This window comes from Myotis myotis, unplaced genomic scaffold (genome assembly GCF_014108235.1).
Source record: "Myotis myotis isolate mMyoMyo1 unplaced genomic scaffold, mMyoMyo1.p scaffold_m19_p_11, whole genome shotgun sequence".
Taxonomy (NCBI): domain Eukaryota; kingdom Metazoa; phylum Chordata; class Mammalia; order Chiroptera; family Vespertilionidae; genus Myotis; species Myotis myotis.
The window spans coordinates 15,751,173-15,771,768 of NW_023416315.1; the positions used below are offsets into that span (position 1 = coordinate 15,751,173).

Sequence of the window (20,596 nt, forward strand, 5' to 3'; positions counted from 1 at the left end):
AATAAAATAGAGAAGTCTATGTGTCCTCGAAGCCAGCGAGGCACCACGCTAAGCCAAGATGCTCTGGTGACTGGACTCCTGAGGGGACAGAGTGAAAGGCTCAGCCTCTCTGGCTGCACCTTGTTCAAGCCTGTGTTGTTCCCATGGCTTTCCGGCTAACAGCTTCTGCTTGGTGTTGCATATAGACATGCTAATCATTAGAGGTATGCCACTTGCACCTTGCATTTTGCAAAACAGTCAGCCCCTTACCAAAAAATGCCTTTCCTGAGGAGATAAGGGAACTATGCACAAAAATAATAATTGTTTATCAAGGATTTGCAGGAACCTCATGACTGAACTCACATCAACTAGAGTGAATAGGCTAAGAACAAAGAAGTTTCGCAATCTTCCTCGGACCCCTGCTGGTGCCCAGATGTCTGTCATCCTCTGTCACCTCTTGCCCCTACCATTTCCCCTCCCTTGATATAAAAGAAGCCTGAATTCTGTACTTTCTCAGGATGGTTCTTTAGGATGCTAGTCCGCCATATTCTCGGCTTGCTGGCTTTCTGAATAAAGTCACCTTTTCTTGCCTCAACACCTTGTCACTCAACTTATTGGCTGCTGGGCAGAGAGTGGTACGAGCTTGGACTCAGTTTCACTGAGGCTTCCTGTTAAGGGGATTGCATGTTGCAAGTGCAAGTTCTCCTATTTATAAATGGACTTCCTCCTTTTCCTAACATCTAGTAACAAAGAGATCTCTTCTTAGTTGGGTGAAGTCCTCTTAGCCATTTTCATAGGTTTTATTTTAATGTAATCACTAAATATGGCTCTAAATTATTCCATCTCAAAATCAGCATGTACCCTGAGAACGCCAATAAGGTATTTCCCTCCTGTCAGCCTTAAGAATGAAACATTATGACTCCAACCAAAATTCTGAATAAGAGCAGCAGCACAGCCTAGTGACTAGTAGGAGAGAAACAAAAACAGGAATCCTTGATCCTGGGTGTGTTCTTCAATTGCATCATAGGAGAAGTAAGCTGTCACATCTCTACAGACATGACAGGAGTGGATCTACCAGCTTGGTGCTCTGTTTTTAGTAAGTAGTGTTTCATAAAATTGTTTTACAATATTAATTTTACTCGCCATAGCTCACTGTCCAGAAATGCTGTATAGGAAAAATTCTTTTTTTTCTCTCTCTACTACAGTCTACTCACAGAATACTTCACTTCTGGTCACCAAATATGTGAGGGTTTTTCCCCACACCCATCAGTTCTCTAACATCAGTTAGGTGTCTGACCATTGAACTTAATTTTGACATTATCTACCTAGAGACAGTGTTAGATCCCACAGGTTAAGGGCTCTGTCCCATAAAAATGTCCCCTTCTTCAGATGCCAATTGCAAGTCCAAGTTGTCACCTGTGCTTCTAACTGCTGGTCTGTAAGTCGAAGGTTTCCAGAACCTCCTCCTTGGGTTTGATAATCTGCAACAGTTGTTCACAGAATTCAGGAAAACAGGTTCCTTATTATAAAAAGACACAATTCAGGAAGGGCCAGATGGAAGAGATGCAAAGGGCAAGGCATGTGGAAAGGGGCTATGAGCTTCTATGCCCTCTCCAGGCACACCACCCTCCCTGCTCCTCCACATGCTCACCCAGCCCAGAAGCGCTCCATATTCGTTCTTTAGGAGTCTTCACGGAGGCTCCCCTATAAAGGCATGGCTGGGTGAATCATTCGCCATTGGTGATGGAACTCAATCTCTAGCCACTCTCACCTCAGGAGGTGGGGAGTGCGGTGGGGCTAAACGTGCCAACCCTCTAATCACCTGGCTGCTTCTCAGGGCCACAGTCCCAACCTTAGATGCTTTTCAAAAGCACCTCAATAAGGTCATCTCAGATGTGGTTGAAAGGGGCTGGTTATAAATAACAAAAGACACTCTCACCTTCCTGCTGAGGTGCCATTTCAGAAACTGGGAACAAACACTAACTATAGTTAACTATGACAGTTAACTAACAACTTAACTATCATAACAAAAGACGTCCCTGTAATGCTTATCACTTAGGAAATGATAAGGATTTTAGGAGCTCTGTGCCAGGAACTATGGATATGTCTAGAAGACCAAATATATATTTCTAGTTATAACACAATATCACATAAGTATAAAATGAACTTTGAAAAATTAATATTTCCCACATAACCAATGGACATTTCTGATAAAGCTACATTTTTATCAAAGCAACAATTCTCATTTTTAAAAACTGTCAGCTGTGGGGCATGGTGGTACATGGTGGAGCAAGATGTCCCAGGGCCGCAGGGCCACAGGGCTGAACCGTGGCTGTGGCTGCTGGTGCATCAGCGCCAGGCAAAGTCTATTGAATGTTGAGGAAAGGGAGAGGGGGGGAAAGGGAGAAGAAGAGAGAGGGGGACAGAACGGGAAAAAGAGAGAGAGAGAGAAACGTCGATGTGAGAGAGACACAAGGATCTGCCACCTCCTGCAAGCACCCCCATGAGGGATGGAACCCGGCTTTAAAGGTGTCTTCCACTGATAATCACAGTGACGTGTGACAAGCTCCATGGGGAATCTGGACACATCTGTCAGAATCACAAACCGTGGCAATCCTACTTTAAGACCTGGCCCTGTTGGTAATCTCACACACGTGCGCTAAAACCTTTATCACCAAAGCTCATGGAAATATTGTGTGTTTGAAAAAGGGCAGAAACAACTCAAATACTATCAGTAGTAATATTAATTAAATAAAGTATGGCACAGCCCTAGTATTACATTTTTTAAAAATAAATTAAATAAAGTGCCATTTCGTTGTGGCTCTGGCTTTTAAAAAGATAATCAGCTGTTACACTGTGACTGCATCAGTGGATCTCTAACAAACTTTTCATTTAAGCCAGCGGTTCTCAACCTGTGGGTCGCGACCCCATTGGCGGTCGAACGACCCTTTCACAGGGGTCGCCTAAGACCATCCTGCATATCAGATATTTACATGACGACTCATAACAGTAGCAACATTACCGTTATGAAGTAGCAACGAAAATAATTTTATGGTTGGGTCACCACATGAGGAACTGTATTTAAAGGGCCAGAAGGTTGAGAACCACTGATTTAAGCGATGGTGGTTGTCGGTGTTGGGAAGGTCAAGGAAAGGGTGTCATGGTGTTTCACTAAGCAATTCATTATACTCATGCTCTGCCCAGTTAAAACAGTATTTTTAAACTTTTTAAGAAAAGAGGCATAATTAAATAAACAAGTCTAAATGGAACCGTCAGCTACTCTTCTCCCAATTGCCCAGCGGCCTTCAGACACCTGATCGACACTTACAGCCACACCCTCACTCCTGAGTGGTCGTAGGCGGGCCAGTCTCTGGGTCAAGTAGTTAATAACCTCTAAACAAATGATGAGATAAAAGGCTTCCATTTTTTATAAAATGAAACTAAAGATGTCTGGCTTAAAAAATACTTGGGTAAAAATACTACATTTCTCCATCTTTGGGATGCTCTTTCAACTTTTATCTTTATTTTCAAGTTACTCTTCCTTTTTTTAATCTGTACTAGTACATGCTTCCTGAGGCAGGACAGTCTTACCAGCTTCTCTTGTCATTATAAAATCAAGAATGATTTTTAGCCTTTTTCAAAAGTTGCCGCTTCCCTGGAGAAAGCCATGCTTTAAGCAGGGATAAAACCATCCTAGGAAACTGCTCTCGATGGCATCCCTTCTAGGATGAGGCTTGTTTCAATCTACCCCTTTTTTCCTTTTTAAAATTCTTTTGAAAGTAATTTTATAAAGTAAGGAAGCCTGTTGTCTTTCGGGTGGCAATCCTCTAATTCAACTGGTTTATGTATCCTAACATGTTCATAGGGGCAAAAGCACATTTACAGTTTGAATACGTGAAAGTTTATTCTTTATTATTATTTATTAATCATTGTCTTATTTATTTGTATTATAACTGTAAACCTACTTTTACCCACCCCTGTATATGAAACGTCTGTAAAGTGCTCCACTTCAAACTAAAATTATCTGCAGAGAAAGCAGGAGGAAAGCACATACCCAGTTGCATTTTTCCTTCCCTCTCCCGACTCCTTATCAGGGCAGTCACACCAAGGAGAACAGAAGCAACTGTGGGTCAGAGTAAACAGGGGGTCCCTTGGGCCTCACGGAAAGTCTGGCTGCAAGCACGCTTTCAAAGGTCGCTTAGGATTCAGGTCGTAGGTGCTCAGAGCCAACTGCTGTCAGGTGAGCGTGGCAAGAACAGTCTTATAACAGGGGCTGGGAGGGAGGCACAGAGGGTGGGATGTGTCACCGCAACAAGGTCCCTCACAATATAATTAAGCTGGAACTTGGGGTAGAAAAAGTTGGCCAAAGGCAGCAGCATTCAGTGATAGTATCATTCAAGCAGAGATGGAGAAACAAATGAGAGATATCAGGGCCAGGTGTCCTGTGAACCAGAAGGTACTGATTAGTCTTCCAGGCTGAGTGATTGGGGTGGGGGTGAGGGAACTGGCCACGCCAAACCCAGGACCATCTTCTCCTGAGCCCAAGGCCAGTCCCAGCAGTAGACCCCTGAGCCCCACCCCCCTCACCCCACCCCCCGCCGCCATCCCCCACCCCCCATCCCCAGCCCTCATCCCCAGTGCATCTCTGTGACCTCAACCACCCACGGCTTTCCCCCAGCTGCCCAGGCCTGGCAGGCTATTCATGGATCCAAAAGAATCAAATGTAAAGAAAAGGCAGTTGCACACTGAGCTGCCTGCTGCCAACAGTTGAGAGTTCCCAGTACACACCAGTCTATAATTAACAGGAGGCAGTGCCAAAACCAACAAAGGAGCTTCAAGGAAACTGTACTAAAATACTCCCCAGTTCTTAACTACATATGCATTCGCTACTACTCACCCACCCACCCCATTCTCCCTATTGTATTCAGACAGTCTTCTGAAACCACCAGACTACAGAAAGACACTAATAGCTACCTCACCCTCTGAGGGCAGGAAGGAGGGGTGCAGCAGCTTGAGCGAGGCCACAGACAGCCACTGCAGAAACAGAAAAGCTGTTCTTAGAAGTGAAAGGAAATAATCCCAGCCAGGTTACTTAATGGTTTTAGGGTCGTGTGTGTGTGTGTTTGTGTATGTGTTTGTGTGTGTGTGTGTGTGTGTGTGTGTGTGTGTGTGTATGTTATGAGGGGGTGACAGCACAAATGAAGTAAAAAAACAGCTACCAGGCCCTATAAGATAATTTACCAGAGCTGATGGGTTTAAGGCACAGTATAAAGCACTAGTTCTATATGGTTTACAATGAGCCCTGTAATTCTCTATCCAGAAAACTTCCCTGTTCGAAGAACATTCCTAAGAATGCCATAACATCCTTCTCCGTGGCTACTCAACCACTTAGGAAGGATAAAGGCTCTAACCTTTATCCCCTCCTCCTCTGACAGTTCACAATCCCTCTGGAACTGCCATTATACTCGGGCCGTGGTGGTGTGACGAGGTGTGACTCCAGTGTGGCCGCAGCAAGGAAGCCGGGCACGGCTGCGCCTGAAAGTCTCTGGCTGTGTGGACTCACCTTCATCAGAGGCAACGTGATCTCTTCCGTCACAAGGCTTATTCCAGGAATTTCCTGCAGTGGGGGCCAAACAGACACACAATGTCAACTGATGTCAACGGCCACAAGCTCAAGCCCTCAGGAAAGGTCTCCTGCACAGACAGAAGCCGAGGGCAGCGTCCAGTTTGCTAACCTCTACTTTAAATAAACCCCGGAGTTTATAAATAACAGTGAACACAGCCTATCTCTTGCCTCAGGAAGAAAAAGACTCCTTAACGTTATGATTTTAATAGTTGACAGTGTCTAAAGGAAAGAAGAAGATGAATAAACAGAGCAAACAGTATATGGTTTGCATGTTTCCATTTGCACTACCAGTGTAATAATAAGGGGTGCATGTTCCAGGTTTTATAATCCTCCTGCTCCTCCTCTTTCATTTAAATGCACTGCAGTTGGTTCCAACTCACTAGAAGGAACCAAGATTAACTGGATCCTTGTATGACTGCCGTAGAAAAGTTTTCTGCACCTCACCCTCCACCATAATTTCAGAGCTAAGAGACCCCTATACAGTTGGCGCAACGCTATCACCATGGCAACTGAGAAGCGTGTGCACTTCATCTCAGGAAGTCCCAATTATAACCTCCTGCTGACAAGTGGGCATTAAAACAGACACTGACCATAAGAGGATAAACTTCCAAAATTGCCTTCTACTCACTGTTATTTTCAAAATGTGTTTCTGTATGAATTATGCATATCAGCCTCTCAATTAGTCAATTCATCTTCCATTTCAAAAAAAAAAAAAGTACATAATACATGAGAATATAATTCAGAAGGTGTTAAGTAGAAATAAAATCTGATATTTGGATAGGACTTAAATGTCCTGGGTTATACTGGGTTTAGAAAGGGATTGCAGGGATAGAGAAATTTCTAGAACAGTCAAGCAACTGAGTTCTCCACTGCGAGAATAAAAAGCCTGTGAAAAGAATCTTCTGTGTGCTTTACAACATAGGACACTTCAAAAAAAAGCATTAAAGTGTCGCTACAGCTTTAGGTTATAAATAACACCTTAAAATAGGTATAGCAAGGCTAATTGTTTGCATAGCATAATTTAGGGTTACCAATGTGTAAGAGCACCCTATTATCTGGTATCTGAAAGGGCGAGTCGTCGCGGGGGCCTGACCACGCTGCTGGCGGCCTCGGGCACCGACTCCCCAGCCCACGGCGGGAGCCCGGCGCAGGCTGCCACCCGCCTGCCACCCCCGGACCGGACCCACGCGGCAGCAGCGGCGGCGGGGGCGGGGCACGTGCCCTCGCCCGAGGAGATGGAGGAGGAGGCGATCGCCGGCGCCCCCCTGGAACGAGATGGAGGACGTGGACTTCCTGTCTGGGCTGGAACTGGTCGATCTGCTGGACCCCCAGCAACCAGACTGGCCCCTGGAGCCTGGGCTCAGCTCGCCCTGGGGGGGGGGGGGGGGGGCTAGCACTGCCTGTGCCCTCCATCTTGCCCTGAGTCCTCCAGTTTTGGGGCGGCCGCCATGTGCTCAGGAGAGTGCCTTCTTCCCGGAAGCCCAGGCCCCTGCTGGCCACGCCCAGGATTTCTTTAAACTAACCAATGACAATCAAGGGACGTACGCGCCATAGAGATGACCACATCCTGTGTAACAAGACCCGACTCGCGCCTGGCCAATCGGCGGGGCCCACAGTCCCCTCCCCTGCCCTTACTATAAAACCCACAATCCCATCAGGCCTCGCTCTCTCGGCCACTGGGCTACCGTTGCATCGGTGAGTGTGGTCGGGGAGCCAAACCTAGGTTCGAAATGAAGGACTCTTTGCTTTTGCATCGGACTGACGGGCTCCCTGGGGGTCCTGGGAACCTTGAAATCTGGGCACAACAGCATCTTTAAAAAAATCCAATTCAATTATTTCACAAAAATAATCTGCCTCCATACAGAAGTGTGAAATTAATGTTTTCTATTGTGCCAAGTACTTATTAAGGGTGCAGCAATGAGAGCATTTGCGGGTTAGAGAAAGAAAAAAAATATCTGCATCATTGCTAAGGAGAAGCATAGATTTTTAAAATTTCAGGATCGAAGAGACCTTCAAGGTAACCTACTTTAACCACAAGAACCTTAAAGCAACATGGCAAACCCTAAAATAAGCTGAGTACACAGGGGGTTATAACTTGGGGGTTTTTTACATTGTGCTTCTTGTAGGATGTCACTTTACATGGCCACAGCAGCTCCTCTGCCGCACGAAGCCATGAGAAATGCAAAAGTGAGGACTCGCCTGTCAGGCTGATGTGCTCCATCTTAAAACACAACCCTGAGAACTCCAGGTCCTGACCCTGCCTCCAACACTGAACCTGACAGGGCAGGACAGCAAGAGAGAGCGATGGGTGCTGAGCGGAAGAAGCCGAGATGTGCATTTCCTGACGGGGTGGCGTACCCTGCAAACTTCCTGCCACATTACCACAACGTCTGCATGTGTATTCACAAGGGCTCTTAACGAAAACAGGGCGGACCTGGCATAAGCTCAGGTCGCCCCCTTATAATTCTACAGTGGGGCATGGACATTTCATAACTAACAGCTAAAGACAAGAACAGAGGGCCTTGAGGAAAACACTGCCATTGCACATACCAAAAATTGAGATCTTAATCGAACACACCTAAGGTGTCTTTCTTCAGGACGATGTTTAAGTAGTCTCCGTACAAAACGGAAAGGGCCACAGGTTATCCGGGAGCATCTTTTCCTAGGTCTATTTCCAGAATTGAATTTATTTCTCTAAATGCCTTTCTGATCCGAACTCCCTGCCTCAAGACTGGCTAAGCATGCAGGCTGGCATCTACATAGGAAAGGAGAGAAAGCAGAACCAGAACCTTTTTCGGGGGAAGCCAGTGCTTGCTTTGCACCTTCCCATCCAGCCAAGTGCAGTTCATTGCACCTCGTTCAAGAGAAAGTGAACCATGCTCTAGCTCAGCGCTCCCGAATTAAAAGGAGGCAGCCGGCACCAACAGGAAGAAAAGGCTCAGGGAGTGAGTTTGCTCAAGGTTACCAACTTACTGATTGTAAAGCTCTAGCGTTACCACACATTTGCCTTGCAAGGTCAAGGAGGTGCTAATCTGCTAAGTAAAGAGAACCACTCAGACTAACAGCAGTGGTCCAATGTTCCTTGTTTATAAAACCCCAAGAAATGTTTTAATCCACCCTAGATGCTAATCAAATTAAGATACCTTTTGAAGATGATAAAGGTTTAGGTCTGTTTGGTAGTGGGGAGAATAACAAATATCCTCTGCCTTCTCCTCAATTCTCCTGTTTTATAAATACCTTTGGCCAACAGTAAGTATTATTTTTCTGCCAGAAAATGCCAATTCAGTTCCTTATCAGTCAAAATCAAAATGAAATCACAGCCTTAGTCACTGTGACAGGAATGCCCTACAACTGACCCACAACTGTGAATTAATTTCAATTACATAAGGAACACAAAAACTCTAACTTACTGTATTCCAAGTGAGCACTGAGGAATATGGCAAAAGTTTATCCATGTTACTTGTCTCTGGGTATATGCTCCAATATGAAGACGCTGAGCAGGTTTTTGAAAGGAAAAAAATAGACATGGTTTAATAATCAGGCAGTAGACACTGTCATTTGCCAAAATGAGCAAACCAGCAACAGTTGTCATCCTCTAAACATTAACCATTATAATTTTATCTACTGATTAGAATGTTCAGATTCTGCTTTTGACAATGACAATAAATTTTTTAACAATTATTTGACATCCTGGCTGGTGTGGCTCCGGTGGTTGGAGCATAGGCCTGTGTACTAAAGGGTTTCTCTTTCTTTCTCTTTCTCTTTCTCTCTCTCTCTCTCTCTCTCTCTCTCTCTCTCTCTCTCTCTCTCTCTCCCCCCTCTCACCCCCCCAAATCAATTTTTAAAAATAAATAAAAGTAGGAATTGCTTTAAAAAATTAGGCACTAATATTTATCCAAATGGCATTATACCACTTTATATCAAACCAGCCAACACAAAACAAATGCTACATTTTATTGAAAAAAAAATCACTGATGAGGTTATAGAATCATAATCATATCTTTTATCTCATCAGCCTCTGAACAGCCACAGCTTCTCACAAAACCACAAAAGAATGAAATTTAATTAGCTGCTGACTATAATAGAGGGGGTGGGGAAGCTATAACCAGCATTTTGACAGGTTGAGGCATTATCAGTGTAGTATTTTCCCTCAGGCAAAAGGGTCAAGGATCCGACTTAAAATGTGAGCAACACCTACCAATTATAAATTCCTGAATGGGGTCAAATGAATGGTAGGCAGAGATGTTCTCAGAAATCCATTGAATAATCTTTAAAAAGTAAGAAGACAATTCTGTTAATATTAAAATCTGCACCCTGCCCCCACCACCAAAGAAGTATAAAATATATATGAAACTTATATCTATTTTGGAATTGCCTAAGAATATACTTATTTCTATACTATTCTAGACTAGACTAGACTAGACTAGACTAGACATGACACATAATGGAAGCCTGTGTAGGTAAAACGATATTATAAATGAGATCCTTTTTACATGTCTTTTTAATAAGTGCCCTTGGCTGGAATCCAAATAAACCTTCCTGCACCCAATGCCCAGTGTTTGTTTTTGCTAGAGGAGGTCATATTCTAGCAAGGAGCCAGCGGGAAGAGCTGCGGGATAAAGGAGTAAACAAACCCACTGAGCTGGAGGCAGCAGAGCTGGGTCTGACTTCCAGCTCAGTCATCAGTCGGAACATTGCCACGCGATTTAATAGCATGTGCTGTCCTCTGAGGGGAGGGAGGAGGGATATCCTGTGGTCGGCAGCTCTCCCATCGTCTCTAAAACCATCCTCGTCAGCTAGAGGAAGAAAGCCCCTCGTTCTCTACCTTAGAATTTACTCTCATGGTTCTATTCCTACCAATAATTCGTTTTTTCCAAACCTATTCCTGTTCATTGTATTTATTTTCACAACTAATTAAACAAACTATTACCATAGACAATCAAACCATGGATGCAAAGAGTGTTGTTGGGTCAACAAAAGTTGGTTGTGTTGGAAAGACTCTAAAACACTTACTAAAAAACGAGGTATAGGTGAGACGACTATAAAAGACTGAGGGGGAAAAAATGCCCTACATAAACACATTGCTTTTAAATTATTGCTCTCCTTAGGAAAAGAAAAAGAAAAAAAAGAACAGGAATAAGAGACAACACATTACTAGTGTGTGTAATGTAAGACAAATGATTTTGAACTTCAATTAGCTGACAGTCAAATAAAGGGCTTTCATTTACATCAGAAGATAGGTGAATAAATGTACTTTCATTTGCTTTAGGTTAAAATAAAATGTTTAAGATATCTGTTTTTCAATTAACCAACCACCCATTGGTGCCAATTAAGTCTCTGACTTCGCAGGAACTGTAAAATTTAATGACAGAATGTGTAAAGGTGCTTTGTAAACTATTATGTGAAATTTAAATGTAATTTTCAATAAAATATATGCCACCAGAGTTTAGTCCATTTGGCAATATACTCCAAATATAGAACAGGTGAAAAGTAGATATTTGAGAAACTCATTATTTACGGAGCACTTCCTTAGAATGTTACTGATGTAGCTACACATACATTCACAATATCAATAAAAGAGGAGTCAAAAGAACAGACGGCACCCTCTAAGGTCTGATTGGGATCCATTAAAAAAGAGCACAAGAGAAAAATATATTCAAGTCAGGATGAAGACATAAACCTTGATCAATTGCTAACAAATAAACATAGCTTCTGTTCATGTCCAACCACTAAATAAATACATCTGATACTGTCTATTTGCCAATGTTTAAACTTAAGCTATGTCCCCACCTGGGCTTCCAGAAACTCCGGGTCTCGGCCACATGAGAGCACGCAGTGCAACACGGCCATCTTCTCACAGTCTGGCCGTGTGTCCCACAGGAGCCCTAACAAATAGGACTGGTTGAGGGATGCTCTGTAGAGCTTCCCCGAACACCAATCCAGCACCAGGGACCCCAACAGTGACTGCAGTGGTCCATGAGGTAGCATATCCATCCCTTCATTGTTTCCTGGCCAAAAAACAAAAAGATCAGCAAGTAAAAGGAACCTTTCTTACCCAAACATAAACATTCAAGTCAACAAATTCAAACGGATCATGTTGAGGGGAAATCTTCAGCCGTACCTGTCAAAAACAGACTGTGGCAGATCAGGTCTGGATGCTGAATATTAAGTAGATGAAAGAAATGACCAGGTAAGTAAACAGCCACGTAATAGTCTGTAGAAGAGAAAGACGGAAGTCATCTACATGTGGTAAAAGCTGTACAGGTACAGATAAAGCCCAGGACATCACGGTATTCCTTTTTTTTTTTTTTTAATCTCTTAAAACAAAAGGTTTGGTCAATGTGGTAATAAGCTGTCTGCTGTCAGTACATCCCATCTTACAGCCAGCTCTCATTTATTTCTATCTGTGGCTAATTTTACTCAGACCTTTAGCTATGGTTATCTTAATTTGATCTATAGTTTTGTTTCTAAGTGAATTATGGCTTTATATAATTCTAAATGATCTTTGGGAGCAAAATAAAATAGAAAAAAATTTTTAATAAAAGAAAAGAAAAAAATTAAGCAACATGAATTATTTCTTAATCTGATAAATTGGAAATAGCTTATCATGGGAATTTCCTTCAAAGTTTCTGCCAGTTTGGGGAAGTTCTAAGATTTCATTTCCCATGTTTACCCACTTATCATCACCATCATCATAGTCATGCTTATCGCTGTCCTCATCATCATTATTTTGTTCAGAGAATCTTTAAATTGATATTCATCAAAACAATCTCTGCAGGCATCTGACACATTATGAAGTACTAGTTTATTTCTTTGCATAGCTCACTGCCTCTATAGAATTCACACCTTCATGGTCCTTGCACTAGATATTTTTGTACCAAGAACATTTGTATGCAGATTGAGTCAAAGTGTAAAAGTACATTTCTGGAGAATGGGAGGGTAGAAATACCAATATTTTCTCTAGAATCTTAGGAAAACAGAAATTCACATGACTGTAGTGAATATTATGCAGAAGAAACATTTAAATTACAAGTGAGCCAGCTGGAATCTTATTTCCCAAAGAAGCAAGTAAATATGTGCTAATCATTTGCATAGAAGGCATTCTATGCAAAGGAAAGGAAAGAAGATGTAAAACTCTAACCAGTCACCATGGATCCAGTGAAGCTAAAATACTTAGCACAAATGGTTGCAATAATATAATTATGGCAAACCTTAAGGAGAAAAACATAAATAATAATATAGTAGGGTCCAGTGGTAAGGGTTTAGGCATCAAATGACCTACGCTAACCGGTTCATTAGGATGTCCCTGGGAGAGGGGGCATTTGGAAATATCTGAAGGTGTTTAGGGTTGTCACAATCATTGGGGTGCAGGGGGATTCATTCCTACTGCCATTTGGTGAGTGGGATGTTAAATCGCTCAATGTGCAGGACACTCTCACACAAAGAATTACTGTCTCACCAAAAATAACAATAGTATCTGTGGTAAGCTGGCCTCCAAATGTTCAGGTGCTAATCACCAGAGCCTACAAATATGTTACCTTAAGGGATAAAAGGGATCCTGTAGATGTGATTAAGGATCTTGAGATGGAGACAGTATCCTGGATTACCCAGTGGACCCAGTATAATCATAAATGTATAATCAGTATAATCTTCATAAGAGGAAGATCTGACTACAGAAGAGATCATGTGATGAAAGAGATTGAAATGATGTGGTCACAAGCCAAGAAATGCTAGCCTCTCAGGGGTGGGCAAACTTTTTGACTCAAGGGCCACAAGGGGTTCTTAAACTGGACCGGAGGGCCGGAACAAAAGCATGGATGGAGTGTTTGTGTGAACTAATATAAATTCAAAGTAAACATCATTACATAAAAGGGTACGGTCTTTTTTTTTTTTTTTTAGTTTTATTCATTTCAAACGGGCCGGATCCGGCCCGTGGGCCGTAGTTTGCCCACAGCTGGGATAGATGCTGTAGGGGGCAAAGAACCCTTTCTTCCTGGCATCTCCAGAAAGAGCCATTTAAGTCCACATGTTGATTTTAGCTCCTCAAGGCTCATTTCAGCATCCTGACCTTCAGAACCGTAAGAGAATGTTTTGTTGTTTTAAACCCAAAATTTATGGTGACTGTTTTCAAAAGAAATAAACCATAATAGTGCCCCTGATAAGAGATACTAAAAGAAGCCTGGGCAGTCCAGCCGGTGTAGCTCAGTTGGTTGAGCACTGTCCCATGCACCAGGAGACCACTGGTTCCATTCCCGGTCAGGGTGCATGCCCGAGTTGCAGGCTCAATCCCTAGTAGGGGGCCTGCAGAAGGCGACTGATCAATGTTTCTATCTCTCCCTCTCTCTTCCTCTCTCTGAAATCATTAAAAACATTTTTTTAAAAAAAAGAAGAAGCCTGGATATACATCTCAGCCTTTCTGAGCCTCAATTTGATTATCATCACTAAGGAAAATTATTGTCATAGTCAAGATAACTTAAGTAAAATAGCATATAGTATTCATTTTTTTAAATGGAAGCTTTTTATTTATAAACATATTGCTTATATAGTGGTGCTTAGGAATTCATTGAAAATTTCCCCTAAACTCTATTTTTTAAAATTTCAATCAATATAAGCCCTTTTAACACAGTGGCAATTTAGGGAAATTGCATGCAATTGACAGCAAAAAGTACATCACTCAAAAAAGCAATATTGTTGTCATAAAAATTACCTCTAGAACAGTTTTAGTCAAGTACAATTTTGAGCCTATAAAATGTGTTTACGAAGGAAAGATAACCTATGTAAGCCAGCCTCTTTTCACAAAGCTCTAGTATTTCTGCCTTCTCCACATTCTGAAGACCATTGATTAAATCATGCCTGCCCTTTTCAAGAGTCATTCCCAGGGTATAAAGAAAAAAAAAGGGGTGGGGGGTGGGCGGGGAGAATACCTTTGACCTCACAAAATGCTAAGTTGGGGTCTGTTTGATGCTTTTTTAGTGGAAAGTTTCCCTGCATTGCTCTTTAGATGGGATGCTGATAAGAATCAAGTCCTAGTCCCAAGAAATCTTATATTTATCTCTCTTACCACAGGAAGCAGCAGCAGCAGGCCTCTCTAAGGCCATTTCCCACAGGTTCAGAGCTCATAAGATCTGCCACATACCGGCCAACATAGCATAAGATGTCTTACCTCACCAATAGTATTACTCAAAATAAAAATCTTTTTATGAACATTCTTGTCATTTTGGTTCTCACTTTGCCCGCTTCTCTCGCATCACACCTTCCTAAACCTTTGTCATGACAGTAGCTCCCCCCCACCTTTTTGTTGGTTTGTTTTGTTAATTCTCACCCAAGGATATTTTTCCATTGATTTTTAAAGAGAGTGGAAGGGTGGGGAGAGACAGAGAGAGAGAAACAGCTATGTGAGAGAGACATATCAATTGGTTGCCTTTTGAACGTGCCCGGTTAGATCAAGCATGCAGCCAAGGCACGAGGTGCCCTTGACCTGAGTCAAACCTGGGATCCTTCAGTCCGCAGGCTGACACTCTATCCACTGAGCCAAAAGGTAGGGCAGCTTTTCCTTTTTAAATATTATGCCATGTCCCATATGTAGGCAAGCAACAGTTCTGTGCTAACCTGTTTGTGCCCCATATACCAATTAGCATGGAAAAGCCACTTTCCCAGTAGAAACAATAAACCCCTTCTTTATTTTCTTCTTCATAGATTCCCTTAGTAGAACTCAAGTTCCACTTACCATATTTACTCAGTGAAAAACAACTCACTTAAGCGGATCCATTAATCATTTGTGGGACTTGGAAGCTTTTAGCAATTAGCAACAGGGAATGGACAATTTCCCAAATGCCTTTGTCCTCTCTAGAATCAAGGGCCAACATGATATATTATTGCTCAGGGGCTTTTAGGGAACAGCTCATTCACTGTCATCATTTTACTCTAACAAAATGGCTTTTATGATTGCTACTGCAAACATGAGAAAGCTCACAGTGCGGGTTCTCTAAAAAGAGAAATGCATGCTCACCTCAGACCCCCATAAAGGCTGATGGAGTTGGGTGCTTCCCTAGAAAACCTTCTCCTATCAGATTTCAAAAAGGACAGTGACTGTCATTGCAATCTAAGTCCCAAAGAGGCATGAGAAGATGGGATGGACAGAGAAGAAAATGATATGGAGAGGTGGGGGCATAACATGCACTGGAAGGATGGCTCTCTCTCACTCACCAAGGTTAAGGAAAGTAATGCCCTTTGTCACCCGTGAGTGCGAACTCCCAAGAGCAGCAGTAAAGGTCTTGCTGTACCCTGTGGAGAGAGAACACATTGAGAAACGAAGAGCTGGAATGCCACCTAAGGCAGTGAGTCTTTGTAATACTCTAAACTTTATTGCCTGTGACACATAAAGCAAGCAGCTTTGACTTCTAGACTTCATGGTTCCCATCCTTCTTCCAAAGGCAGCATTAAGGGTAGGTGACGTGAGTGCAGTCACATTCCAGTAGTTGTTCTGGGCTTATTACAACCTCAGACCTTAACAGGTAGGTTGTGCTGGGAGGGAATGATCCGAAGGAATCTACTTAAGGATCCAAGAGATGGAGGAGACCAGCTGGCTCGCTGGCCCTGGTGCCTCAAGGGTCACTCCACACTCCTGAAGTCATTAAGACCCTCTGAGACTTCCCTGAGTCATTTTGGAATACCACTTCGAGGTAGATTGGATTAGGCTATCTACTAAACTTAAGTGTTTTAGGCTTCACTTTCCACTTTCTAACTCCTCTTAATCTCAGAAAAGTTTTATTTACTTGTTTTTTAGTGTGTGGTTTTTTTTGTTGTTGTTTTAATATATTTTTATTGATTTCAGAGAGGAAGAGAGAGAAGGAGAGATAAAAAACATCAATGATGAGAGGGAATCATTGATCGGCTGCCTCCTGCACACCCTGTACTAGGGATCAAGCCCGCAACCCAGGTATGTGCCCTTGACTGGAATCAAACCCAGGACCTTTCAGTCCAACACTCTATCCATTGAGCCAAACCGGCTGGAGCATATTTACTGGTTTTAATCATTAATCATTAGAAAAATGTGTGAAACAGCGATCAGACAATTAATCCCCAGAGGGAAAGTAGGGGAGGGAGGGGCAAGGGGAAGAGATCAACCAAAGGACTTGTATGTATGCATGTAAGCCAAACCAATGGACATGGACAACAGGGGGATGAGAGCATGAGTGGGGCGGGGGCGGGGGGGGGGGAGGATGGGGGTTTAATGGGGGGATGAGGACACATTTGTAATACCTTAACTAATAAAGAATTTTTTTTTAAAAAAGAAAAATTTGTGAAAACTTTCCACAACATACTAACCTTATACTACACTAGTAAAGCATGTATATATGTCTAGTTCTGAAGGGACTTTCATTTTCTTCATTATCAAGTAAGTTATTAAACTTTCTTGCCTTGATCTCTAACTTCTGAAAGAAATATTAGGCCCACTTGCAGAATAATAAACTGGTGTGGCCTGGCATAATATTTTTTCAATTTTGGGGGAAAAAATCCATCTTTAAAATTTTTTAACTTCACCTACAGTATATACTACATAAAAACCAATGTTTAAGGGTCTAAATAAGCAAGATAAATACTCCTTAGCATTGTTCAGACTAAAACTATTAAAGGACACACTGTGAGCAATGACAGAACTGGAAGAGGTTGCACATTTTACTCCTGCTCTCTAGGCTAGCTGTTGACATATCAATTTTGGGGATAACAGATATGTGAAATGAAATATCTTAGGTTTTAGACCTGTTAATGTCTGAGATCATGGAAGCTTTTAACTAAAACCTTAGGTATGTTTGTAAGTTAAATCTACCAACATTTTCCAACTAGTAATAACAGAAAAGCAAACAAACACACTTTGGAAAAATATGTTCATTAGGATTGACCTACAGACCAAGAAAAATATATTGGTCAGGATAAAAAGCATATAATATATAAAAATATTTAGCTAACTTAATATTCATCAGTGAATTTCTTCAGGAAACGTATTATATAGGTATACTGGTATAGAATGTACTCAATGATACTAAAATCTATCAAATTTGCTACTATTTGGAAAAAGCGATTATGTGAAAGTAAAACACAAAGTAAATGAAAAGTACCTTTATGAAAGTAAAACACTGAATACGTGATTTGTTCCCAAGAGTCAAACTTCGGGCTGTAGCACACACATAAACTTCCTAGAAATTAGAAGGTATTTAGTAGAATCATAAACAAAAAGATTCCTAAACCACTTAACCTTACTTATATTCCTTTTGATGCCTTGTCTCAATTTACCTCCTAGATTATTCCCAAACTCTAGAAATGATCTATAACAAGTTGCTAAGAAATTTCAATTCAACCATTACTCAGCACACACTATACGCAATGTATGAATAGAGACACACTCCTGTGTATGAAATTATGGGAGACTAGAGAAGTTTGCAAAGTTTCATGAGTTTCTCCTAATACACACGTACAGCCCTGCCCTCTAATCCAGCTTGCCTTCCAGGCATTGCTAATAGCTAAAGACCCTACTATATCAAAAGGTATCTCCTTTCATGGGAAGTTTCCAGTCTTCTTAGTTACCTAGAATAAGAGGTGAACTCGGCAATCTTATGGAGCAATAAGAGCAAATGTAATATGAGAGCCCCCCCACCACCACCACCCACCCATATTTGCGTCACTGAGGGCCTTGGCCCAAGGCTGAAGGAGAGCCCTGTACACCTGCATTGTCCACCACTCCAGGACACCCTTGGTCTTCCCACCTCTTTCAATGTGTGAGAAACTGTACATCATCTCTAACAACTGTTGCTATGTGGACAACTAGATAAAGTCCATCAATGACCTACAAATGAGGGAATTATGCTTAAACTGATAGTTCATTCTGATGCTAATGTTTATGTGATTAACTGAAATAGAAGATTTTCCAGGTGGAAAGCAACTTGACAAAGAGTCTGGAAAGTTCTAGTCCCCAAGCTAACGTTTAACTAGATGTGTGAATTCAATCATTACTCTGCTGCAATGAACCACCCACTATTTCCTCCATGAACTCCACTAATTCCTCTATGAAAGAATCAGGGTAGGAAAAAAAGTCCATTTCCCATAAGGTTATTTAAGGATTCTGTTATAATACTTAGCATTTGTGACTATATTCAATGACATTTAAGACTATTGTTACATTTCATTGCAATAACTTAAACAAAAAAGAATAACTTTATCAGATTAAAATAATAACAATTCTGTTAGATATAAAATTTCTACTATGGTTACCGAGTAAACGATGATATAACTTTTCTTCAAAATTACAACAGATTCACTAAAAATAAAGTAATGCTATACTAAAGCATAAGCAAAAATAATAATTATGAGAGTTACAAAAGTCCCATGAAGCACTCTGCCCAGGCTTCACTTTAGATCAACTATATCAGAATTTCCAGGAGTGAGACCCAGACATCAGTAATTTTTAAATTTGCCTGAGGCAAATTAATTAAATTCTGAGCCTCAGTTTCCTCATCTGTAAATAAAATATAGAACCTACTTCATATGTGAGAATTAAGTGAGATAAAGATTAGCTGTTATTATTATTATTATTCCAGAATAATTTTGCTTCTATCTACAAGTTGGAGAAAGTCACAGTTTGAAAAAACAAAGCATGCTCTTAATGGTGTCTGCAGAGATGTTTAATAAATATTCATCAATGATGAAGATAACATCTCCAAGTTGGCTAGCCTTCGGGAAGCCATTTGGACAATGAAAGCTATTATGGACAAAGTTTTCCAAGGGAAATTATCTCATTGTAAAAGGCTCTAATTCTAAATGCTAAAACACAGGCCTAATTCTGGGAACTTGCGAAGGGCAACTCTTACAGGAAGGAGAATTTACACTTTTAGCCCCTCACTACCTCCCAGTGGGTGGTACACGAAAAAGAATCACAGCCACTGACTTAGGACACACAAGAGTGCACTCAGTCAAGCTTCAAAGTTGACTATCAGCTAGGAAAGGAATGAGAATATTTTCTTTCCTCTGATTTGCCCTCCCACCGTAGAAGATTTATTAGAAAAATCTATATGAACTCATAATCTTAGAACATATGTGGCCTGACCAGCAGCACTTTCGCCCACCATCAACTCTCAGGAGCATCCCCCATCATCCAGGTTTTAATCTCTGATTCCTCGGAAGTTCTCGAATTTCATTTCTCAGGGCAGTACATTCAGCATAAAGGTTTTCCAAAATGTAAGAAGTAATGGTGACAGGGTGGGGAGAAACCAAGATGGAGGCAGAGGTAAACACCAGAAATTGCTGCCTCGCACAACCACTTCAAAAATACAACTAAAAGACAAAACGGACACCATCCAGAACCACAGGAAGGCTGGCTGAGTGGAAATTCTATAACTAGAAGGAAAGAGAAAAGCACACTGAGACTCAGAGGAGGTGCGGAAGTAAAGTACAGAGGTACGGAAGCGCACGCGGTTGTCTTTTTCAATCGGGAGGGAGTCTCAAGCTCCCAACTGCTCTAAACTCCAGTTCTGGGCGAGTCTCTGGGGACCCAGACTCATACGGGGAGAAACTGGACTGTCTGGCATTAGGCGGAACTTGAGGGCAGCTTTCTCTCAGAGGTGCTTGCAGCGATTACCGGGACACTGAGACGCGGGGCCTCTTAGGGTAGGACTGAGGAACAGCCATAGCTGTTTGCTCCGCCCTGTTGATTCCCTGAGACCCCGCCCCACCCAAGCTGTGCGCAGAGGCTTTTGCTTATGAAAGGCCTGGCCCTTTGCAATCTGAAAATTACCTAACAAACTGCAGCTGGGCCAGAGAAACCCAGAACTTCCAAAAGAAGGCCCAAGGCCCCACAGCAGCTTGCATTGTTTCACAGCTGGGTCTCATCTGGGCACCTCCAAACCGCAAACAAAGAAGAGGAACCTGCAGATCTCTCCATAGCTCCTGCTGGGGAGCATCAGGCAGAGGCTAAATTAGCACCTCCTTAGAGATCCA

The 20,596-nt window shown here is 42.0% G+C and overlaps 1 protein-coding gene across 4 annotated transcripts in view; it reads right to left on the bottom strand.

The window, feature by feature from the left end:
* Nucleotides 1-20,596, bottom strand: part of LOC118666040 (gamma-secretase activating protein) — a 74,822-nt gene that overhangs the window by 22,675 nt on the left and 31,551 nt on the right. For all 4 annotated transcript variants that reach the window (XM_036327627.1, XM_036327628.1, XM_036327626.1 and 1 more), the window contains 7 exons: nucleotides 17,725-17,802; nucleotides 15,812-15,889; nucleotides 11,727-11,819; nucleotides 11,396-11,613; nucleotides 9,804-9,873; nucleotides 9,016-9,098; nucleotides 5,543-5,596 (listed from right to left, as the gene is read on the bottom strand). In XM_036327627.1, the coding sequence (XP_036183520.1) occupies nucleotides 5,543-5,596; nucleotides 9,016-9,098; nucleotides 9,804-9,873; nucleotides 11,396-11,613; nucleotides 11,727-11,819; nucleotides 15,812-15,889; nucleotides 17,725-17,802 (674 nt within the window). The remainder of the gene's footprint in view (nucleotides 1-5,542; nucleotides 5,597-9,015; nucleotides 9,099-9,803; nucleotides 9,874-11,395; nucleotides 11,614-11,726; nucleotides 11,820-15,811; nucleotides 15,890-17,724; nucleotides 17,803-20,596) is intronic.